Source organism: Suricata suricatta, chromosome 12 (assembly GCF_006229205.1).
Source record: "Suricata suricatta isolate VVHF042 chromosome 12, meerkat_22Aug2017_6uvM2_HiC, whole genome shotgun sequence".
Classification (NCBI taxonomy): Eukaryota; Metazoa; Chordata; class Mammalia; order Carnivora; family Herpestidae; genus Suricata; species Suricata suricatta.
The window spans coordinates 77,158,112-77,178,248 of record NC_043711.1 but is presented as its reverse complement, the minus strand read 5'-3'; the positions used below and the strand labels follow the sequence as shown (position 1 = coordinate 77,178,248).

General features: G+C 48.3%; 1 protein-coding gene across 4 annotated transcripts; it reads left to right on the top strand.

Moving 5' to 3' along the window:
* The first annotated feature begins 3,312 nt into the window (after positions 1 to 3,312).
* AP5S1 (adaptor related protein complex 5 subunit sigma 1) lies at positions 3,313 to 11,649 on the top strand. 4 transcript variants are annotated; one of them, XM_029917002.1, is made up of 3 exons: positions 3,313 to 3,513; positions 9,091 to 9,282; positions 10,534 to 11,649. In XM_029917002.1, the coding sequence occupies exons 2-3, from the start codon at positions 9,107 to 9,109 to the stop codon at positions 10,958 to 10,960; spliced, it is 603 nt and encodes a 200-aa protein (XP_029772862.1). In that variant the 5' UTR covers positions 3,313 to 3,513; positions 9,091 to 9,106; the 3' UTR covers positions 10,961 to 11,649. The 4 variants fall into 4 exon arrangements, with proteins under 4 accessions (XP_029772862.1, XP_029772859.1, XP_029772860.1 ...); XM_029916999.1 differs by lacking the exon at positions 3,313 to 3,513 and adding an exon at positions 7,772 to 7,992 and having other exon boundaries at positions 8,851 to 9,282; XM_029917000.1 differs by lacking the exon at positions 3,313 to 3,513 and adding an exon at positions 7,773 to 7,992.
* The last annotated feature ends 8,488 nt before the right edge of the window (positions 11,650 to 20,137 follow it).

Sequence of the window (20,137 nt, the reverse complement as noted above, 5' to 3'; positions counted from 1 at the left end):
CAGGTCAGCGGATGGGGGCCAGAAGACCCCTGCAGAGGTGGCCCCGTGTTCCCAAGGCAGCCTCTCCTCTCCTTCATGGGCTACTCAAGCACCTCTAAGCTCACCCTTCCTAAACTGCACCGAGTAACCAAAGTGACCCTGTCACTTCTCAAGAATTGTCAGTGGCTTCCCACTGCCTTCAGGATATACTTAGAAGACTCCTGGCATCGCCCCTGAGGACCTGGGTCCTCCCCAGCCCCATTCCTCACCTCTTTTGACTCAAATCCCCATATCTTGCTCTTCACATTTCCTTCCTTTGCATCTGCTGCATCATCAGGAATGTTCTCTCCCTATTACTCCTCTTTTGAGACTCCATTTCAAACGTCACCTCTTCCCAGAAGCCTTCCTGCACTATCAGAAAACTGACTTCCCCCTCAACATCCCCAGCACCCAGCAGAGGTTCCACCGCCTAGGGTGATGCCAAGCTCAAGATCAAGAGAGTGGAAAGGGGCCAATCTGGGAAAACGGGTCCCAGGCCCAAACCTGGCATCTCAGGAAATTCACTCAGAATACCACTGCAGGTGACCCTTGCCCCCAAATGCAAGTCTGTGATTGCAGGGCCTCCTTTGCACATGTACAGATAAGGTGCTTCCTGATACAGTGTGTATAACATGTGGGGCATTATTACCACTTTCTGTCAAAGTTCATCTACCTTCTGAAGTAGGTGGTGCCAATGATTATTCACTCCGTTTTGCAGATAGGAAAATGGAGGCTATTTCCTACCAGAGCAATAAGAGACTCCAGATTCCCAGGCTGAGTCTAAATAATGCTTGCCTTGTTTCTGGCTTTTCCTCCAAGATTCTTATGCCTAAAGACTTGATCTCTTCTCTTGGTCCAGGCCCCCTTGCAAGGGCACAGTAGGTAGGGGCTGTTGGGGTGTGACTTTGATGGTCTGGGGGACTGAGCCTTTGCTCAGGGAGAGAGAGGCTCTGAAAGCTCTAGAAGCCCTTTCCACTGAGCAGGCAGCTGACACCAAGGACAGCATTTATGTAGGTAAGGGGATTTGCCCCAGAAAAGGGAAAATAACTGTGTGGACCCCTGAGGAACAGGGCGAAATGGGGAGGGAAAGAAAGCCCTGGGCACCATCCTACTAAGATTTCCTTGCTCCACTCTGCTTAGGTGGTTCCAGGAAGCCCCTCTCCCTCCTTCCTGATTATACAGAAGAGGAAGGCTGCTGGATACTCAGAGGGGGCATGTGGTTGCCCCCAAGTCACACAGCCGATACAAGCAGAGCAGGCAGCAGGGCTCTCCCACTCCTCACCTCCTGCCTTGATCCCAGAACAGCCAAGCAGGTGGGGCTCGGTTGCCTGGCTTCTGCTCTGAGTATCCTCTTTCCACCCCATGGGTCAGGGTCAGGCCACATGGGAGGAGGGAGCAATGGGTGCTGAGTGTCCGACAATGCCCAGGCTGTGTGCCAGGTGCTGACATCTGAGACTACATCTGTCTTCCTCCTATCCACCATCAGAGACATAGTTGTGGTCATGGGGCATCCAGACTGTTCCAGATATTTACACGCTGTCTCTTAAGCTTACCAGGTAGGTATATGGCTCATTTTGCAGGTGAAGAGGAGGAGCAGGCAGGGAGAGGGCTTTGGTCAAGCCAGGACAAAACTTCCCCCAGAGAAGGTCCTGGTGCTCACATATACCCTGAGGAGCAGTGGGGGGGGGGCGGCAAGCCTGGGAGAGGGAATGCCAAATGTTTGACTCTCCAACTCAGGAAGGACCCCATATATCCCCCTGGGAAGTTTACGGGATGGGGTAGAAGTGCCCCAATCTCTCTTCCCTCTAGAAAGAAGCTATAACTTCTTTCCTGGATACTCATAAAGGGACACAGATCAGGCAAGGAAGCGGTTTAAATCCTGGGCTGCTGGCCAGTTTTAAAGGTTGTTTTGCCTGGGCCAGGGTGGGGCAGGAATTCCAGCCTGGGAGCTGCCATGTGCAGCCTGCTTCCACGGTTAAAGAGCTTCGTGGGGCCAGGCACAGGTGGGGAGCTGGCCTGTGCCACGCCGACCAAGTCAGTGGACACTGGAGGGGTGTGGACACCAGCTGAATTGCTCACTGGGCCACTTGCAAAAACAATTTAAAAAAATGTTTTCTTTTTAAATTAAAGAGTAATCAGCCTTACATCAGGGGCACATGTCTTAAGCACAGAGCACAAGACCCAAGGAATCATCACACAGCTCAGGATAAAGGACCTTTCTAGAATCCCATGAGACTCTCTCTTGCTCCCTTCCAGTTGCCTGCACTCCGGGGGTCCCCACTACTCTGACCTCTGTCAGGGTAGATTCGTTTCTCTGTTCTTGAGCTTCATATACATGAAATCATACAGTTCATACCCTTACACCTGGCTTCTTTCACTCAGCATGATTTTGAGGTTTATTTATGTTTCCTTTAGCAGTGGTTTGTTCCTGTTCGTTGCTGTATAGTATTCTACTGTGTGGCGATACTCCTAAATTGAATTATTCAGTCCACATTTTTTATTCTTTTTTTTTACATAAAAAAAATTAAGATACAGGGGTGCCTGGGTGGCTTAGTTAAGTGTCCATCTCAACGTAGGTCTTGATCTCAGGGTCATGAGTTCAAGCCCTACACTGGGCTCTATGCTGGGTGTGAAGCCTACTTAAAGAATATATAAAATAAAACAAAAATGAAGATACAATTTATATGCAGTGAAATTCACCCATTTGAGGCCACAGTTCTGTTCTGTGAGTTCGTACAAATGCATGCAGTTGTGTAACCACCATCACAATTAGGTATAGAACATTTTCACTCTGCCCTCGACGGATTATTTGATGTGATTTCAAATGGTACTGGCAGTATACCCGGGAGTGGTATACTGGGTCATAGAGTGTTCACTCAGCTTTAGCATTTTCTACCAGCAGAGTGAGAATTCTGTTGCTCCGTATGCTCATCAAAATGGATCAGTTTTCATTTCTCTCTCTGAACCAGAAAATGTGATCCTTGTATATAGCAAGAGTTCTGTTAAGTGCTGAACCTACATGTTGTGGCACAGCAGCAGCAGCAAGGCTAAAGCATTATAAGCCCAGCCCATTTTCTGATTCTCCTATATTGAAATACTGGTCTGAATTCTTTCCCTCAAGTCAGATTCTTTAAAAAGCTAAAGTGACTCTTCAGAGTTAATTGGCTGTATGTCATTGGCTTGTGTCCATCCACTGACAACAGCTTACAGCCATCCCAAACTTGGGATCTCTAAAAAGTCTTCATCCCTGGAATCGAACACATTGGCACCCACTTTCCAGAGGCAATAAAACTGTTAGTGCAGAAAGGAGGGCTGTTTAGACAAGGAGCTCCATGGCTTTGTGGAATCTGGAAACAATCAGGAGAGGGAAGCTGAGTAATGACGGAGAGGCTGTGGTTCTACAGCCGGGAAAGCCATGCCTTGAGAGAACGCCAGAGGATGTGGACTTGGTCACAGGCAATTGTTCAAAGAAGACAGTTGGTCATGGGACAGAAGGTAAGAAGCATTCCCACCCAACCCACACAGGAACTGGTGTGGGTGCCAGCCATGTGCCCGCTAGGGCTGCCTCCAGCCCACCCAGCTGCTCCAGCACACGCCCCTGGGAGGGCTGCCAGGCTCTGAGTCAGAGGCCTGGGGCAGCGGGAGGGGAGGAAGCCTCACGTGGCTGGGTCTGAGCCGCCTCGTGGGGCTTTCTGGCTGTCAGCCCTGCAGGAAGCGTGGCTGTTTGAAAGGACGAATCACACATGGCCTCCTCCTCCTCCTCCTGGACTCCAGCCAAGAAGACTTCCATGGGGCCTGGGGCTCTCCGAGGGTGGGATGGAGCTCCCAGGGTTGGGTTGTAGAAGGTAAGCAGGGCGGGGGTTGGAGGAGGCTTATGGCCTTCTGGAATTTGGAGCAGGGGGTGAGCCAGCCCCTGGGGCCACTGTGAGGAGGAAGGGGGACCCACAAGGGGGGAGGGGCAGGCTGAAATCTACTGACATGCACATCTCTCTGAGCACATGTGTAGCACCAGGAAAGTTCCTTGAGCTCAATGTGCCTTAATTTCCTCATCTGTAAAATGGGGATTGTAGAGGCCCTCCTTCAAAAGATTGCGGATTGGATCAAATGAGTTAGTATATGTAAAGCACTCAGAAGAGAACCTGTCAACAGTGAGTGCAATACAAGAGTTGGCTATGGTTGTTACTTAAAGCCAGCGTGAGGATTAAAGAACAGACAGATAAAAAGGATGAGCCTGAAAATAATTTTAAAAAGGGGTCCAGGCTGAGGGTTTTGTGCCTTTTCTGCACACGGGCAAGCCCCTGTGGATGATGGGTTTAGGAGAAAAACCCAGCTGCTGTAGGTAGGCTGGTGGCCTATTGCACCAGTCCAGGTAGCAGTTAGGAAGAGCTGTGGAAGGGGATGTGGTGGAAACCATCTGCATGGATGGTGGAAATCTATCCCCACAGGGCAATGCCATCTCAGAGATGACCCAGGGGGGTGGAGGGGGATGGAAGGACAGGGCTTGCCTGAATTTGGTCCCCTTTATTCTACAGCAGTCTTATCCACTTAATCTCAGCCTGCCTGGATTCTCAAAAAAGCAGATCCCTTCTTCCTCTTAGTGTGCTGCTCTACTCTTTGAGAAATGACTAGGCATCTTTATCAGGGAGACATTAAAAAAATCCACTGCCTGGGGCTGGCAGATTCTACCCAATTGCCCTCCCCACATCTAGAAGTAGGTGGTAGCTCAACTAGTCTGGCCTGAGGACTCAGAGTCTGCAAAATCATTGATAAGGGTTTCCAGCTGTCAAAAACCAATGGGGTTGTCCCCAGAGAGTGAGTTTCCTGTCCCTGGAGGTGTGTAAGCAGGACCTGGGGGTTAGTTCTAATATCTGGGAGAAGCAGCAGGGTTTCCCAGGCCAGGCTGCCCACCTGTGATTCAGGACACTGCTATGGCTTGGGTAGGTGCCAAATGGAACCTGCTTTCCAAATTGAATCAGTACCCGTCACTGTGCCCAGCTCACAGTGGCAGGCACCAGGCTGCCTGCCACCATGGGGTAGGTCTCACCCTGAGGTGGGCAGGGAGCAGTGGAGAATGGGAGTGTGGGGAAGGGGCCCAATGCAAGAGGGTGCAGGAAACCCCCGACCCTAATTCAAAGGACCACTGAGAAGAGCAGGGCTGGAGAGTGGAGTGAGGAGTCCTCTGCATACAGCCAGAGGGAGGGGAGGGGAGATGACAGGAAGGTGCGATCCTGAGACACTTCTAGACAGGTGGGCCAGGCCCTAAATCCAGCCACCTTCTTTGTTCCAGCTCCTGTAATTTTTTTGTAGTGCTTTCTTTTACTTTTCTTCTTTCTCTCCTCAGTTTCTCCCTCTCTCTCACACCCACAAATCTATCCATACCCCACAAACTCACGTCTGCACCTACTGTATGCCTGGCCCAGGTGCCATCTGTAGGGTAACCGCTATGAGAGTCTCACACACGTGAATGTGCAACGCATGCTGCCTCCACCACACTCAGACTGTTCCATTTTGTCTAGAGGACCGGTCTTCTAATTCTGGGAAGCACTGGGAAGTTCAGCCCATCTGTCCCTTTGCCTCTGCCTCTGCCTCCCATCGGACCAGAAGACCCTACTTACTTTCCAGTGCTGACCAACGCCTCACTGACACCTTCTCCTATCCTGCCTCTGTATTAAGGGTTGTCAACATTTACTGATTTATCGAGTGCCTACTCTATGCCCGGTGACACCCTGACCACTTCACACGCTGCCTCACTTAGGCATGAATTAGGCTGTCTGTAACAGCAACCCCACACAGCTGTTTAGTGAAATAAATGTGTGTGCTTCTCATTCAGCAAGAAGGCTCTGCAGCATCTTGGGGGACCCAGGCTCCTTCCTGCCTCACTGTCCTCAGCTCGTGGCTTTAGACCTGGAGATCACAGGCTGGCTGAAGGCTGCAAAAAGTCAGGAATGGCACCTGAGTCTGCTCTGCTACTTCTCAGGACACCATCTCCATCTGAGTCCTCCATGGCTCTCCACAGTAGTGGCTCAGGCTAGATTTTCACTGCTGTCTCCTTCACATACCTCACGGGACCAGCCCCTTGTGGCCTGGTACTTGGAGTGGACTCACTGCCTAAGGAATGGACAGAGGGATGCCTGGGTGGCTCAGTTGGTTGAGTGTCTGACTCTTGAGGTCATGAACCCAGGGTCATGGGATTGAGCACCGCACTGGTCTCCACGCTGAGTGTGGGGACTGCTTAGGATTCTCTTTCTCCCTCTGCCCTTCTCCTCCACGTGCTCTCTTTCTAAATAGTAAAAATAAATAAAATTAAGAATAATTTTTTTAAAAAAGGAATGGACAGAGCCTGGAATACTGTATTCCAGATGCCAGGTGGCCCCAAGCAACCTTGGCCAGCTCCCTGCTGTAATCAGCTGGCAGACATGGGTCCTGGCTGAGCATGATAGGGACCAGTAACCAGCAACTGAGCCAACATGACTCCAGTCCTGTGACCGAGTTCTCACATGGTCTCTGGGCCTTCCCCTCCATCTACAAATATATTTATATGTTGTAACTGTGTTCAAAATGGCCCTAGTCAGACCTTGGCCATTTCCTGTAGCCTTCCTTCAGTGCCACTTTGCCCAGGTCCTACGGCCAGTGCATGCCTTGCCCCCACCTCAGGTGCCCCACTCTTCATTTTCTTCTGTCACCAAGGAGTGTGGTCTTGTTGGCTCCAGGCCTACTTTGTGCATGGCCCTGGGGAAAGAGCATGTGTGCCATGGCCTGGGTATACCCCATGGGAGAAATCACCAAGACATGCTGACCCAACAATGGGTGCAAAGGGAGCAGCTGAATGCTAACGGGTGGTCCAGGCGAGAAGGCTTCCCTCTAAGTTTTGGTCTCAGCTCATTTTGAAGGGGAAAAAGGGGGGAGGAAAGGGCATTCCAGGCTGAGGGAACAGCCAGTGTGGAGGCTCTCAGGCACAGAACACTGGGAGGCTTGAGGGGTTCACTTTCCAAGAAGTAGAGGTACATACATGAGTGGGGATGGCAGGGTAGGCAGTGAGGCTCAGTACAGACCCTGCAGGGCCCCAAACACTCTTGGGCCAAGCCTCTAATTGGGGCCTAATTGAGGCTGATGGCTGGCAGTGTCCCTTTCAGGTTGAAAGAATAAGTCTCTTCACTATACCTTTGACAGCCTTCCTCCAAGAGGGGTCAACTTGTTAAGAGGTGGAAGTACGAAAGGAAACTGGTCAGCCTACCAAACCCTTCACTGGGGTCCAACGAAGTGACTCACCTCCCAGGAACACACTGCTAATGACAGGGTGGGGTGCGGGGTGGGGGGACCCTAGTCTTAACCCACCTCAGGAACCAACAACCCTAAACCCTCACCGACAAACTGCCTAAATATGCATCTTTCCCCTGAAGTCACAATTTCCAAAAATAAAGCCCAGGAACCTGCATTTTAACAGGCACCCCAGTGACTCCCACGCATACTGGCCAGTTTGAGAACCAACCCTGCACCGTTAGACCCCATGAGCCTCAGAAGGCTCGAAAGGACCGCGGGGGTCCGAACCCCTTCCGCAGGCAACTACACCGCTGCCAGGCTTTCCCCGGAAGGTTCACACGCCGGGCCGCTGCGCCCCCTTGCGGTCGCCGGGGGCAGTGGCCTGGAGCTCGGCTAGATCAGAGGCTCCGAGTGGCAACCCCCACACCCTGTCTGCGACTAGTGGGCACGGCTGTCGCTGGAGCTCGAAGCAAGGGGTCTTTGGTAGGAGGGCGAAAACCGTCCTCGCCGGCGTTCCGGATGTCAGAACACCGCCCCTCCCCATTCCAGGAGCCGCACTCAGGACGTCGGGCCCCGCCCCCCTTGAGCGCGTCACCTCGTGTGCGCTCTCGCGACTGGCGTGCGCAAGCGCCCAGGGTCTTCGAAGCCGCCATTGGTCTCCTGCTTACGGGTCGAACGGCCTGTTAGCAGAAGTCCGCAGGCGGGGAAAGAAGGGTGAGTACGACGCCTGGAGGACAGCGGCCCCGGGGCTCAGGGACAGCACACTCAGGGCGGGGTGCCCCGCTTAGGTCTTGTCTGACTGGAGCAAGGAACTACAACCCCCTAAATGCACTGCGCCACAGGGTTGCGCGAGGCAGTGACGTGAGGGTTTTTGTCCCTGCCTTGTGTCTGTGGGTGGGGGGACGCGGCGGCGGAGACTGATGACGCGCTCTTTTTGCCGCTGGAGGGTCACCGGAGGTCAGCGCCAGGTCAGCTGGCTCCCGTTCTCGGTGCCCCTTCGTGAACCTTCTTGCTTGACCAATTTAAACTGACGATCTATTTACTTTTAATTACAGGTAACAGATATTTGGTTACTGTGTACCCGCTGCCTTTCCATTCCTGGCCGGCCACTGAGCCAGCCAGACACCCTTATTATTAGCATCATTATTATTCAGTAGTTTTTATTTGTAAGTCATCTGAAACTTACATAAAATTTCAAGAGTTTCTTATAAAGAACTACTTCATACCCTTTGATAATTACGTTAGCTGCAGATACGATGCCATTTTAGTTCTGTGTTTAGAGGTGGGTCGTTGTATATTTTCTGAAAACGAGAACATTCTCCCACATTCAAAATTAGGTAACATTGTTCAAGACTATTACCTAAATGTTTCCAGTTGTCCTAATAGTGCTGTATGTTGAAACTACTCTTCTCTTGGCTGAAGGATCCGCCCCCCCCCCCCCTTTCCCCTGCCCCCAGACTGCATTCAGCTGGGCCTGTCTCTTTAGTCTCCTTCAGTCTGGAGTAGCTCCCCAGCTTCCCTGGACTGTCATGCCTGACGCTCTTTGAAGAGGCCTGGCTATTTGTTTTGTAGAGCCGGGTTCGGAGTTGTCTGAGATTTCTTCACCTGATCTCAACAAAAAGAGAGAGCAGCGATTGAGATTTCTTCATCATTTGACTGTTTCGCTGACTTGATACCATTAGTCAGAGTTGGGGAGTGTGTCTTGGGTGGCCAGGAGCCCCAGTGACCAGCCACATCAGCCTCGGACATGCTGCCCGGTGGATGCCCTGTGACTTTAACACTCATCTCACCGAGGTCTCTGGCTTCCCGTAGTGCCCATCCTGGAGCGATGGTCCACGCCTTTCTCATCCACACCTTGCGGGCTCCACAGGCCCAGGACACGGGCCTTTGCCGGGTGCTCTACTCCTGCGTCTTTGGTGCTGAGAATTCACCTGATGACCCACGGCCACATGGTGCCGAGAGGGACAGGCTCCTCCGAAAGGAGCAGAGTTTGGCTGTGGCCAGGTAACACACGGGCCTTCGCTGAACACATGCCTGATTATGATAGGTTTTCTGCAGGGCACAGAGAATCAGACTAAGAAGCGGAGAGAAAGTTTTAGAGTAGTGTTTCTGTGAGCTGTCCACAGTTGTTCACAAGTGTGATGTGAAAAATGGTTAAAGAAATAATAGTGCGGTCATCATCCATAACTATTATAGTTAGCGTTTATTGAGCCTATACATGTGCTAAGAGTTTTATGTTCTGAGCATTTTATGTATATAAACCATTAATCCTTATAACAGTCTATTGAGATAGATACAGTTATTATCTCTACCTTACAGATGAATAAACTGAGGGGCAGAGACTTTAAGGAACTTAATCTGCCCAAGGTTATGTAGCTGGAACATGGCAGAGCTGGGGTTTGGCTGTAGGCAGGCAGACCCTGGACAGTGATCTGCAGTGCAGGACTTCTCAGGGCCGTTAGTACACCCGTAGTCTTTATGAATCCCTAACGAGGAGAAGAGACTGTGGTACATGGGAGTTCTGAGCCCAGACCCTCCTGCAAACCACTGAAAGAGCAGTGTGTGGGAAATACTGTTCCAGATGTAGTGGCTGGCCTTGGACCTTCCCATCCCAGACCCAGACGGAACCAGCAAATGCTAGATCTCTTGACCTTTCTGCCTTTTGGATTCAGGGATTAACGTTCTCTGGCAGCCCTGTGTTAGCCTCTTGCCATCCCCTTGTTCCTCTGGGCCTCCACCCCCCCTCCTGTGGTACAGAAAATCAAATGCTTTTAAAACCAGCCTGTGCATGGTCCAAATTAGAAGATGATCCAGGAGGGATCAGACAGTGATTTTAAAAGCCTCAATGGCCAGGTGGAAGGTCTTTCTTTTTTATTCGGAGAGGGTTGCAGGATGATGGTGGAGAGGTTGGACAGGATTTTTACTTTAGACATGGCTTGCGTTTCTTTATGTTAAAGAAGCCTCTGTGAAGCTGGTGGGGCAGGATCTTTTCTCCCTGGTGCCCTTTTCTGACCCAAGGAGCTGTGTTCAAAACCTGCCTTCTCTTGAACACATGGAATGAGATGGTTTAGGGCCTGGAGGCAGGAGCCTGGATTCCTGTCATGGCTCATGCTTCCTGCTCTGTGGTCCTGGGCAGATCACTTAGTTTCTCTGGGCCTAAGTTTCTACATCTGGGATATGAAGTTAATAACAGCTCTCAGTTTTAGGGGTGGGCATCAGGATGACAGAAGGCAATGACCCACCCACTCTTCCCAGGCAGGTGGAATCTATGTGCCAGCTGCAGCAGCAGGCATCGGGCCGGACCTCCATGGACCCGCAGCTTCAGTCCTCAGATGAGCCAGTGTCCCTGCAGGAGGCCCCACTTGGGGCCTTCCGCCTGGCAGCCGGGGACCCTTTCCAGGAGCCTCGGACAGTGGTGTGGCTGGGTGTGCTCTCATTAGGCTTCGCCCTGGTGCTGGATGCTCACGAGAACCTGCTGCTGGCTGAGGGCACACTCCGGCTGCTGGTACGCCTCCTCCTGGACCACCTCCGGCTGCTTACCCCCAGCACCAACCTCTTGCTTAGAGCTGATCGCATCGAGGGCATCCTCGCCCGGTTTCTGCCCCATGGTCAACTGCTCTTCCTCAATGACCAGTTTGTCCAGGGTCTGGAGAAGGAACTCATTGCTGCCTGGCCCCGCTGACCCCTCACGGGGATGGGGCTTTCTGAGGGGCAGGGAGGGAGGACAGGGAAGGATGGACACACAGCCGGGTGAAGCTTGGCATCGGCCTCCTTCCCAGCCTGCTCCCAGCTCTGCTGTGCTACCACGTCCAGGACAAGTGGACGGGACAAGCTGGCAGAAGAGAAGGCTGGGCAGAGTGGTGGGGAGGAATGCCAGAACATCCTGTGCCCAGAGCTGCCGTGTGACGCATTCAGACTGCTGTGGTGGGCCAGCCCCACCTGTCCTTGACCCCAGTTTCTCCCATCCCTGGCAGCCAGCCCCCAAAACAGTCCACCAGTTGCTAGTGTTGGAGCATGAGGAGTGGAACTCGGCCCACTTTCTCCTTCCAAACCTACATTCCTCGCAGTGCAGAAGGAACCTGAGACTCCCAGGGTATTTGCACCCACTTAGGCAACATTATCAAGGAGGGTTTTCTCAGTGAGCACCTGCTCAGTGTCCAGCCCCACCACAGTTCACAAATGTGTCGTTCATTCAGCAGGGGGATTCTGGAGCACTCTGGGGCAGCCCTTGCCCGTCAGGCAGCCTCAAGATAATCATAGGTTTCCCTTGTCTGCAGGGAGAGAAGGTTCCGTTAGGTGGATTCAAGAAGTCTAGCCAGGATGAAGTTGTCTTTATTGTTTTGAATTAAAAGTACTGATTGTGTGATTTCATTCTCTGTTTCTGTAAGTTTGGATAATGCATATTTGCTCTGATGAGTATATGCCTCTGTGGCCCTGAGCTTTCATGATAAAAGATGCCCCTAAGAAGCATCTTGGGAGGTCTCTGCCTCTTGTGTCCCATATCACCCCTGTCTCCTTATGTGCCTCCTTTGGATGATAGTACTTGTTTCTTCTACCAAAATGCAGTGGGTTGGTGTGGATCTCTGAGAAGCAGAGCTTGAGACAAGGATTAGTTACAAGCGGTTTACATGGGATGTGATTCCAGGAAGTACTGGAAGGGGAGGCAGCCCATACAAGTACATTATCGAGGGTGGGTAGGGGGCTTAGTGCCTCTGGGGGCCTGTACCACAACAGTCACTTCTGAGTGACCTTGCTTGAGGGGTGAGGGGCTGAGGATGTTTGTCTGCCATTCTCATCAGTCAGTGGTTGTGAGTTGGTCCTAAGGCAAATTCCCTGGCTCTCTCTGCCCCCGGAAAAAAGGCAGTATGGTGCTGGGCCTGGGTGCACAATGGTCAAACCCAAAAGAATATAGCTGAGTCACCAAACTTCTGTTATGGGTCTTTAATCTGCAGCTCCTCATGGTGGTGTAAAATGAGTCAATTGGGGGTGCCATCTGTTAAGCAGCCTGACACTGGGTTTCAGCTCAGGTCATGATCTCATGGTTCGTAAGCCCCAGGTCGACCTGCCTGGGATTCCCTCTCCCACTCTCTCTGCCCCTCCCCCACGTGTGTGTATGCATGCATGCGTGTGCTCTCTCAAATAAGTAAATGTTAACCAAAAAAATAATTCAACTGGAAAAAAACATTTCTTCATTCTTTACTGCCAGTATCACACTGTCTTGATTACTGTTCCTTTTTATAGTAGTAAGGCTTCAAGGCAGACCGTCAGTTCTCCAACTTTGTTCTTCTTCAATAACAAGTTGGCTAGGAGTGCTGGGTGGCTCAGTCAGTTCAGTATCTCGACTTTGGCTCAAGTCATGATCTCATGGTTCGTGGATTCGAGTCCCACATCTGGTTCTCTGCTGTCAGTGCTGAGCCCACTTTGGATCCTCAGTCTCCCTTTTTCTGTGCTCCTCCTTTGTGCTCGCGCTCTCTCTCTCTCTCTCTCTCTCTCTCTCTCTCTCTCACTCACTCAAAAATAAAGAATAAAAAAAAAAGTATTTTTAAAAATGTTTTATTTATTTTTGAGACAGAGACAGAGCATGAGTGGGGATGGAGGGTGGGGCAAAGAGATAGGGAGACACACAATCTGAAGCAGGCTCCAGGCTCTGAGCTGTCAGCATGGAGCCTGATGTGGGACTCTAACTCACGAACATGAGATCATGACCTCAGCCAAAGTTGGCCGCTGAACCGACTGAGCCACCCAGGCGCCCCCAAAAATAAAAGTATTTTAAAGAAATAATGAGTTGGCTCTTCTAGACTTTTACCTTTCCATATAAACTTTAGAATCAGTTTGTCAAATCCACAAAATAACCTGTTGGGAATTTGATTGGGATTGCATTGAATCTGTAGATCAAATATATCAAATAGTTAGGAAGAACTGACATTTTGATGATATTGAGTCTTTCCATCCACAAACAGGGAATATGCACTTACTTTGTTCTCCTTTTATTTCTTTTGTCAGTTTTATAGTTTTCCTCATAGCAGATCTCTTGCATATTTTGTTAGACTTGTACCTAGGTTTCATTTTGGAGGTGTCAATGGTACCTGTGTTAATGGCAATAAATTTTTATTTCAAATTCCATGTGTTCATTGTTGGTATAGAGGAAAGGGAATGACTTTTGAACATTAATCTTATATCCTGCAACCTTGCTGTGATCAGTTATTAGTTCCAACAGGTTTTTCTTCTTTCTTTTTTTTAGTTTGTTTATTTATTTTGGAGGGGGGAGGGGCGGAGAGAGAGGGAGAGAGAGAATCCCAAGCAGGCTTCACACTGTCAGCAAGGAGCCCAGCCCGGCTTCGTGGGGCTTGATCTCACCAACTGCAAGATCATGACCTGAACTGAAACTAACTGTTGGATACTTAACTGACTGAGCCACCCAGGTGCCACCCCGCCCCCAACAGTTTTTTCTGCCCAATTCTTTCAAATTTTCTACATAGGCAATCATGTCATACATGTTATGTATACAGCTTTATTTCCTTTTCTTGTCTTGTTGAAAAAGTTGTACTTCCAGTACAGTGTTGAAAAAGAAGGGTGTTTTCTTGTTCTTGATCTCAGGGGAAGCTTCTCTTTTCTTGCCCTTGACTGTGATGTTGGCTATGGATTTTTGTACATAATTTTGTATTAAGTTGAGGAAGTTCCCCTCTATTCCTAGTTTGCTGGGAGTTTTTTTTTGTTTGTTTTTTGTTATGAAGGGATGTTAGATTTTGTCACTTGCTTTTCCTGCATGTTTTTATGACTATATAGCTTTTCTTTTCTTTAGTCTGATGGGTTGATTACATTAACTAATTTTCAAATGTTAAACCAGCCTTGCATACCTGAGATAAATTCCACTTGGTCATGATGTATAATTCTTTTTATACATTGTTAGATTCTATTTGTTAACATTTTACCTCTATGTTCATGAGCAATAATGGCCTGTAGTTTTCTTGTATCTTTGTCTGCCATTCTGTTCGCTCCACTACCCAAAGGATAATAGCTTTCTTTATTTTCTACATATCTACCTCTCTTTATACAAATGCAGAAAACCTGCATTATACAAATACAAGCAAATATAAACTTGGGTTCTTTCTTTTTTTAATTTTAATGTTTATTTATTATTCATACAGAGAGAAACAGAGCATGTGTGGGGGAGGGGCAGAGGGAAAGGGAGACACAGAATCTGAAGCAGGCTCCAGGCTCTGAGCTGTCTGCACAGAACCTGACGTGGGGCTTGACCCACAAACCGTGAGATCATGACCTGAGCCAAAGTTGGGCACTTAACCGACTGAGCCACCCAGGCGCCCCAGAACTTGGGTTCTTATTCTGCTTCCTGCCTGCACTGTTTTCTTACACAGTAGGCCAGCTTGATACAGAGTTCTGCATGTGCTTGTTTCACTTAACAGTGTTGCCTGGCGATCTTTTCATAGCAGTACATAGGATTCTTATTCTTTTTAGAAGTTTATTTATTTTGAGAGAAATACAAAGAGGGGATCCCAAGCAAGCTCTGCACTGAAAGCTTGATGTAAGGCTTGATCTCACAAATAGTGAGACTGTGACCTGAGCCGAAGTCAGTAGTTGGACGTTTAACTGACTGAGACCTTCAGATGCCCCTTATTCTTTTTTATTCTTATCCATTATATGAACTTATTACAGTTCATTTAGAAGATCTAAGAATTACTGTGAAATATTTCATGTTTATAAAACAGTGGTTAGAATCATATAATCTTAAGTACTCATCATTACTCTTAAAACAGCATTAACTCGTTAATTTCTGCCATTTTTATTAAGTCCTTCTGTTTTCATATCCTTCTGTTATATGTAACTCTTTAAGGGTGCTTAATTCTTTTGTTCTCAATTTTTTTTAAATTGGTATTTGTGTTCTAAGTTAAGAATTTTCTCTGACAACTGCTTTAGCTATATCCCATAGGTTCTGATATGTGGTATTTTCTCTAATGATATTTTCTAGAAAACCTGCATTTTAATTTCTTTCTTCTTTGATTCCCTATTTTTACATGACCACATAAGAACAATATTCCGGAGTTCTTGTATGTTCAAAAAAAAAAAAAAGAATTTGGAGCCTGTATACTTACTTTTTTGGTTTGGGTGTCTCAAAGATTCTTTATTTTCCGGTAACATTACTAGAATATATTTTGTAGTGTAAACATGGTATGTGTTTTTTTTTTTTTTCCAAAAAAAATTTTTAACATGTATTCATTTTTGAGAGAGAGAGGGAGATACAGAGTCTGAATCAGGCTCCAGACTCTGAGCTGTCAGCACAGAACCTGATGTGGGGCTCAAACTCATGGACTGCGAGAGCATGACCTGAGCCGAGATCATGACCTGAGCTGAAGTCAGATGCTCAACCAACTGAGCCACCCAGGCACCCCGGTGTGTTTTTTTACAAATGTAGATTGAAATCCTTATTTATTTCAGAAACATTTTCCTGAATTAAATCTTTTCTTTTTCTTAAGGTTTTTAGTTTTAAATAATCTCTCCACCTAACGTGGGGCTGGAGCTCGCAATCCCAAGATCAAGAGGCATACACGTCACCGACTCAGCCAGCCAGGCACCCCTGAGTTATATCTTTAATAGCTATTGTATATCATTGGTTTTGTTCTCTTCAGCGATTCCAATGAAGCACTAGTTGGCTCTCCTTTTCCTGTTATCCATGGCTATCCTTTTTCCCCCTAATCCTTTTTAAACATTACTATCATTGAAGTATAATTGACATACCATGTTATATTAGTTTCAGGTGTACAACGAGTGACTCAACAATTCTCAGGGCGCCTGGGTGGCTCATTCGGCTAAGTGTTCGACTTCGGCTCAGGTCATGATCTCTTGGTCCGTGGGATCGAGCCCTGCATCCGGTTCTGTGATGGCAGCTCAGAGCCTAGAGCCTGTTTCGGATTCTGTGTTTCCCTCTCTCTCTGCCCGCCGCCTGCTCATGCTCTGTCTCTCTGTCTCAAAAATAAACAAACCAAAAAAACCCCCCAAACATTTCTATACGTTATGCATTGCTCCCCACAAGTATAGATACCATCTGTCATCATGTGACATTATTACAATATTACTGACTGCCCTATCTGTATTTTTCATCTCCGTGACTTACATGTTTTATAATTGGAAGTTTGTACCTTTTAATTGCCTTTATCTGTTTCACCCATCCCTTCTCTACCTAATCCTTTTAACATGGCAGATCCTTGAGAGCATCAGAAAAGGAAATGACTTCCTCAAGATGTCTCTCTTATTTTTTAGTAGGAACTATAGGTCAGAGGCTCTGCTGGACCCAGTTTAGCTTAACCTAGGAGAGAGCCCGCAGGCTGTGAAGTTCCTGAGGCTCACATGTGTGAGTCAGACCTCTGCCATCAGGATGGTTCCAGGTCCTCCACTCTATGGATTTGGTGCATCCTTTAGTATTTGCAATGGCAGTTGCTAGAGCCCTCATCCCACCTGCAGTGGGACACTGAGCACTGCCCCAGCATGTCATATGTGTCTCTGAGGCATCACTTCTTGTCTTCTCGGCTTCTGGGGTGTCAAGCTTCCTTGAGTCTCAAGACATGTGACTCCTATCTTCTTCCTGCCTTGCTGTGTCTGCCCAGACTCGCATTACATGCCCTTTCCCTTGATGCCCCCCCAAATCAGGCATTTGTGTGGTAGCAAACTTTTACTAAAGGTTAGGGGGATAGAGAAGAGTTATCCTAAAGAACAGAGCAAAAACTTAAGATTGATTAAAAAAATTGTTTTTTAATGTTTTTATTTATTTTTGAGAGAGAGACAGCATGAGCAGGGGAGAGTCAGAGAGAGAGGGAGTCACAGGATCTGAAGACAGGCTCTAGGCTCTGAGCTAGCTGTCAGCACAGAGCCCGATGCGGGGCTTGAACCCATGAACTGTGAGATCATGACCTGAGCCAAAGTCGGACGCTTAACTAATGCCACCCAGACGCTCCTTAAGATTGATTTTTAGGCATTCCTGTTCTCTGAGTCTCTAGACCACTCCCCCTAACGGGATGTTCTCACTCCCAGTTCCTCCTAGAGCCTCACCCTCCCATCAACATTCAGGCTGCTCCTCTCTTATCTTTCTATTAAAAATTGTTTTTCTTCTTTTTATTCTGAAGTATACATAACATAAAATTGACCATCTTAACCATTTTTAAGTGTCCAATTTAGTGGCATTAAGTACGTGTACAATATTGTATCTGCCTCCAGCATGTTTTCTTCTTGTGAAACAGAAACTGTACCCATTAGGCAGTATCTCCCCATGCTTCCTTCTGTGCCTTCTGTTCTTAGCAGTTCTGTTCTTAGCAGCCTGTTTCATTCCTGTTCGTTTCCCCCAATCCTGTTCATACTGAGCAGTGTCAGGCCTCATTGCCCACCCAGCTTGGTTCCAGGTCTACCCGTGGATAGTATACCTGTGCCCACTTAAAAAAGAGAAAGAAAAAGACTGTTCTGGGGCCCCATCTGCAGCAACTCAACACATGTTTTCTTTCTTTTTTGAATTTAAGTTTATTTATTTATTTTGAGAGAGAGTGGAGAGCACAAGTGGAGAAAGGGCAGAGAGAAGGAGAGATAGAATCCCAAGCAGACTCTGCACCACCGGTGCAGAGCCCAATATGGGGCTCAAACTCACGAGCCCATGAGACCATGACCTGAGCTGAGATCAAGAGTCAGATGCCTAACCAACTGTGCCAGCCAGGTGCTTCTCAAACTACATTTTCAATGTTCTGTCTTGAACTTACAAACTCTTACAGGACATGATTAAATTCTCAAGCATGGCTTCCTTCCCCACTAATGTCTGTAAGGTGAAGGGGATCATAGAAAGATGTATCCTTCCAGACATGAATTCTGTATTCCCCTTAAGAAGCAGGTATAGCTGTTTTAAATTATCAGTTTTGTCTGCCCCCCTCCATCTATCACATATGCTTATTTGTGTGTCATTTAGTTTAATGTTTCTTTTTCCCATCAGGTTATGACCTCCATAAGGATTTACATTGTGTCTCTTGTTTTCAAGTTAAACATAGCACCTGGCACATAGCAGGCACCCAAAATATGTTAAATGAATGCATGAATGAAGAGGTGGTTTATAAGAGACCCTGGGGGTCAGGGAGTCTGCTCCATCACCGTGTAACAACTGTTTCTTTCTCCTGGGAAAGCAGAGAGTAACAACAGAGCCTCTTATCTCTCAAGGATGGTGGGCCCAGGACCACATGTCCCTCTCCCAGATGATAAGCTACTTATGACAGCAAAAGAAGCAACGGTGTAACATTTGCAGATTTCCTGCCAGACGCCCTCTGTGTTAGGAACTTCTGCTGGCTTGCCTTCTGCACTGCTGTTAATAACAAGGAATGATCTTTCTTTTCGGTGAGCATTATGATTAGGTGTTAGCACAGGCCTGTGATTTCTGCCACCAGGATCGCTGAGTTAAAAAGTGGTTAGAACTTCTTTCTCTGAAATAATCTTCTGGGTTCATGAAGCCTAGCAGTGTTCAGAGTAACACCTTCTATGTCCACCCTGATTACACAGGCCATGGCAGCTTGAGGGTCCAGAAATCTCTGGCCCAGCAAAGACTCTGCCTGAAGCTGGAGCTGGCAGCACAGCGTTTACTCTCTGGGCGTTGCTTGGTGTGGACGCTTGATCAGAAGTAAAAGACATTAAAACCCTTTGACAGGTTGCTGGCTCATGTGTTCCTGTGGTATCCCTGTGATGAAAATGAAGTCACTTCTGGCCAAGAGAAGAGCCTTCCCTGACTCGGAGAGGCTCTAAGATAGGCGGCTGATGACAAAAGTGCTGAGCAAGATCAGTAAGTTTCCTGTGCCTTTGTTGTTGTTTTTTTAATTTTTTTTTTTTTTGAGAGACAGAGAGAGACAGTGCGAGCAGGGGAGAGTCAGAGAGAGAGGGAGACACAGAATCTGAAACAGGCTCCAGGCGCTGAGCTAACTTTCAACACAGAGCCCGATGCGGGGCTCAAACCCACGAACCATGAGATCAAGACCTGAGCCAAAGCTGGAAGCTGGCCGCTTAACCGACTGAGCCACCCAGGCGCCCCTTATTTATTTTTGAGAGACATAGACAGACAGTGCAAGCAGGGGAGGGTCAGAGAGAGAGAGGAAGATACACAATCTGAAGCAGGCTCCAGGCTCTGAGCTAGCTGTCAGCACAGAGCCCGATTCGGGACTCAAACCTACAAACTGAGATCATGACCTGAGCTGAAGCCGGATGCTTAACCGACTGAGCCACCCAGGCGCCCGTTTCCTGTGTCTTTGGACAAGGACTTAGTAAACACAGTGGAAGACATGACCCACTCAGGATAAAGACCAACATAAAATGCCTAGGGTCAGACGTAATTAGGCTTATGGGGGTCCACACAAAAGCAACCTACGAGACATGACCACTGAAAGGTTGGTGGAGGAGCAGGATTTTTATGTAGCCTCAAAGAGCCTTTCTGTGGATTGCTTACTAATTAAAGATGGGGAAATAGTAAATTACAGTGGAGAGACCTGGAGGGTGCCCCCTTTATCAAGTGATCAAAGTGAACATCCCCCATGACGGGATCATGCCGTGCCTCCCTGATTGCAAGAGGGACACACACTTCTGAGTGTCAAGAATGCTTAACCTGAATCTGGTCAGCAGGAAACTTGAGCCAAACCCAAAGGGAGGGAAATTGTGGCCTGTGTTCTTCAAAACCATCGAGGCAGTGAAAGGCTGAGGAACTGCTTTAGATGAAAGGAGACCACAGAAACGACACCCCAAGGCAGCGGTGGCCACAGGCTGGACCCTGAGTCAGAAGAAACATTGTTACTGTCTGGGGACCATTGGGACCACCATGGGACCTGGAAGCACA

What these genes read in the sequence shown, in the direction of transcription:
- AP5S1 (XM_029916999.1), top strand. Translation starts at nt 9,026, where the DNA reads ATGCTGCCCGGTGGATGCCCTGTGACTTTAACACTCATCTCACCGAGG. An exon ending in CAGAGTTTGGCTGTGGCCAG is followed by an intron (nt 9,283 to 10,533) that starts GTAACACACGGG and finishes CACTCTTCCCAG; the next exon opens with GCAGGTGGAATCTATGTGCC.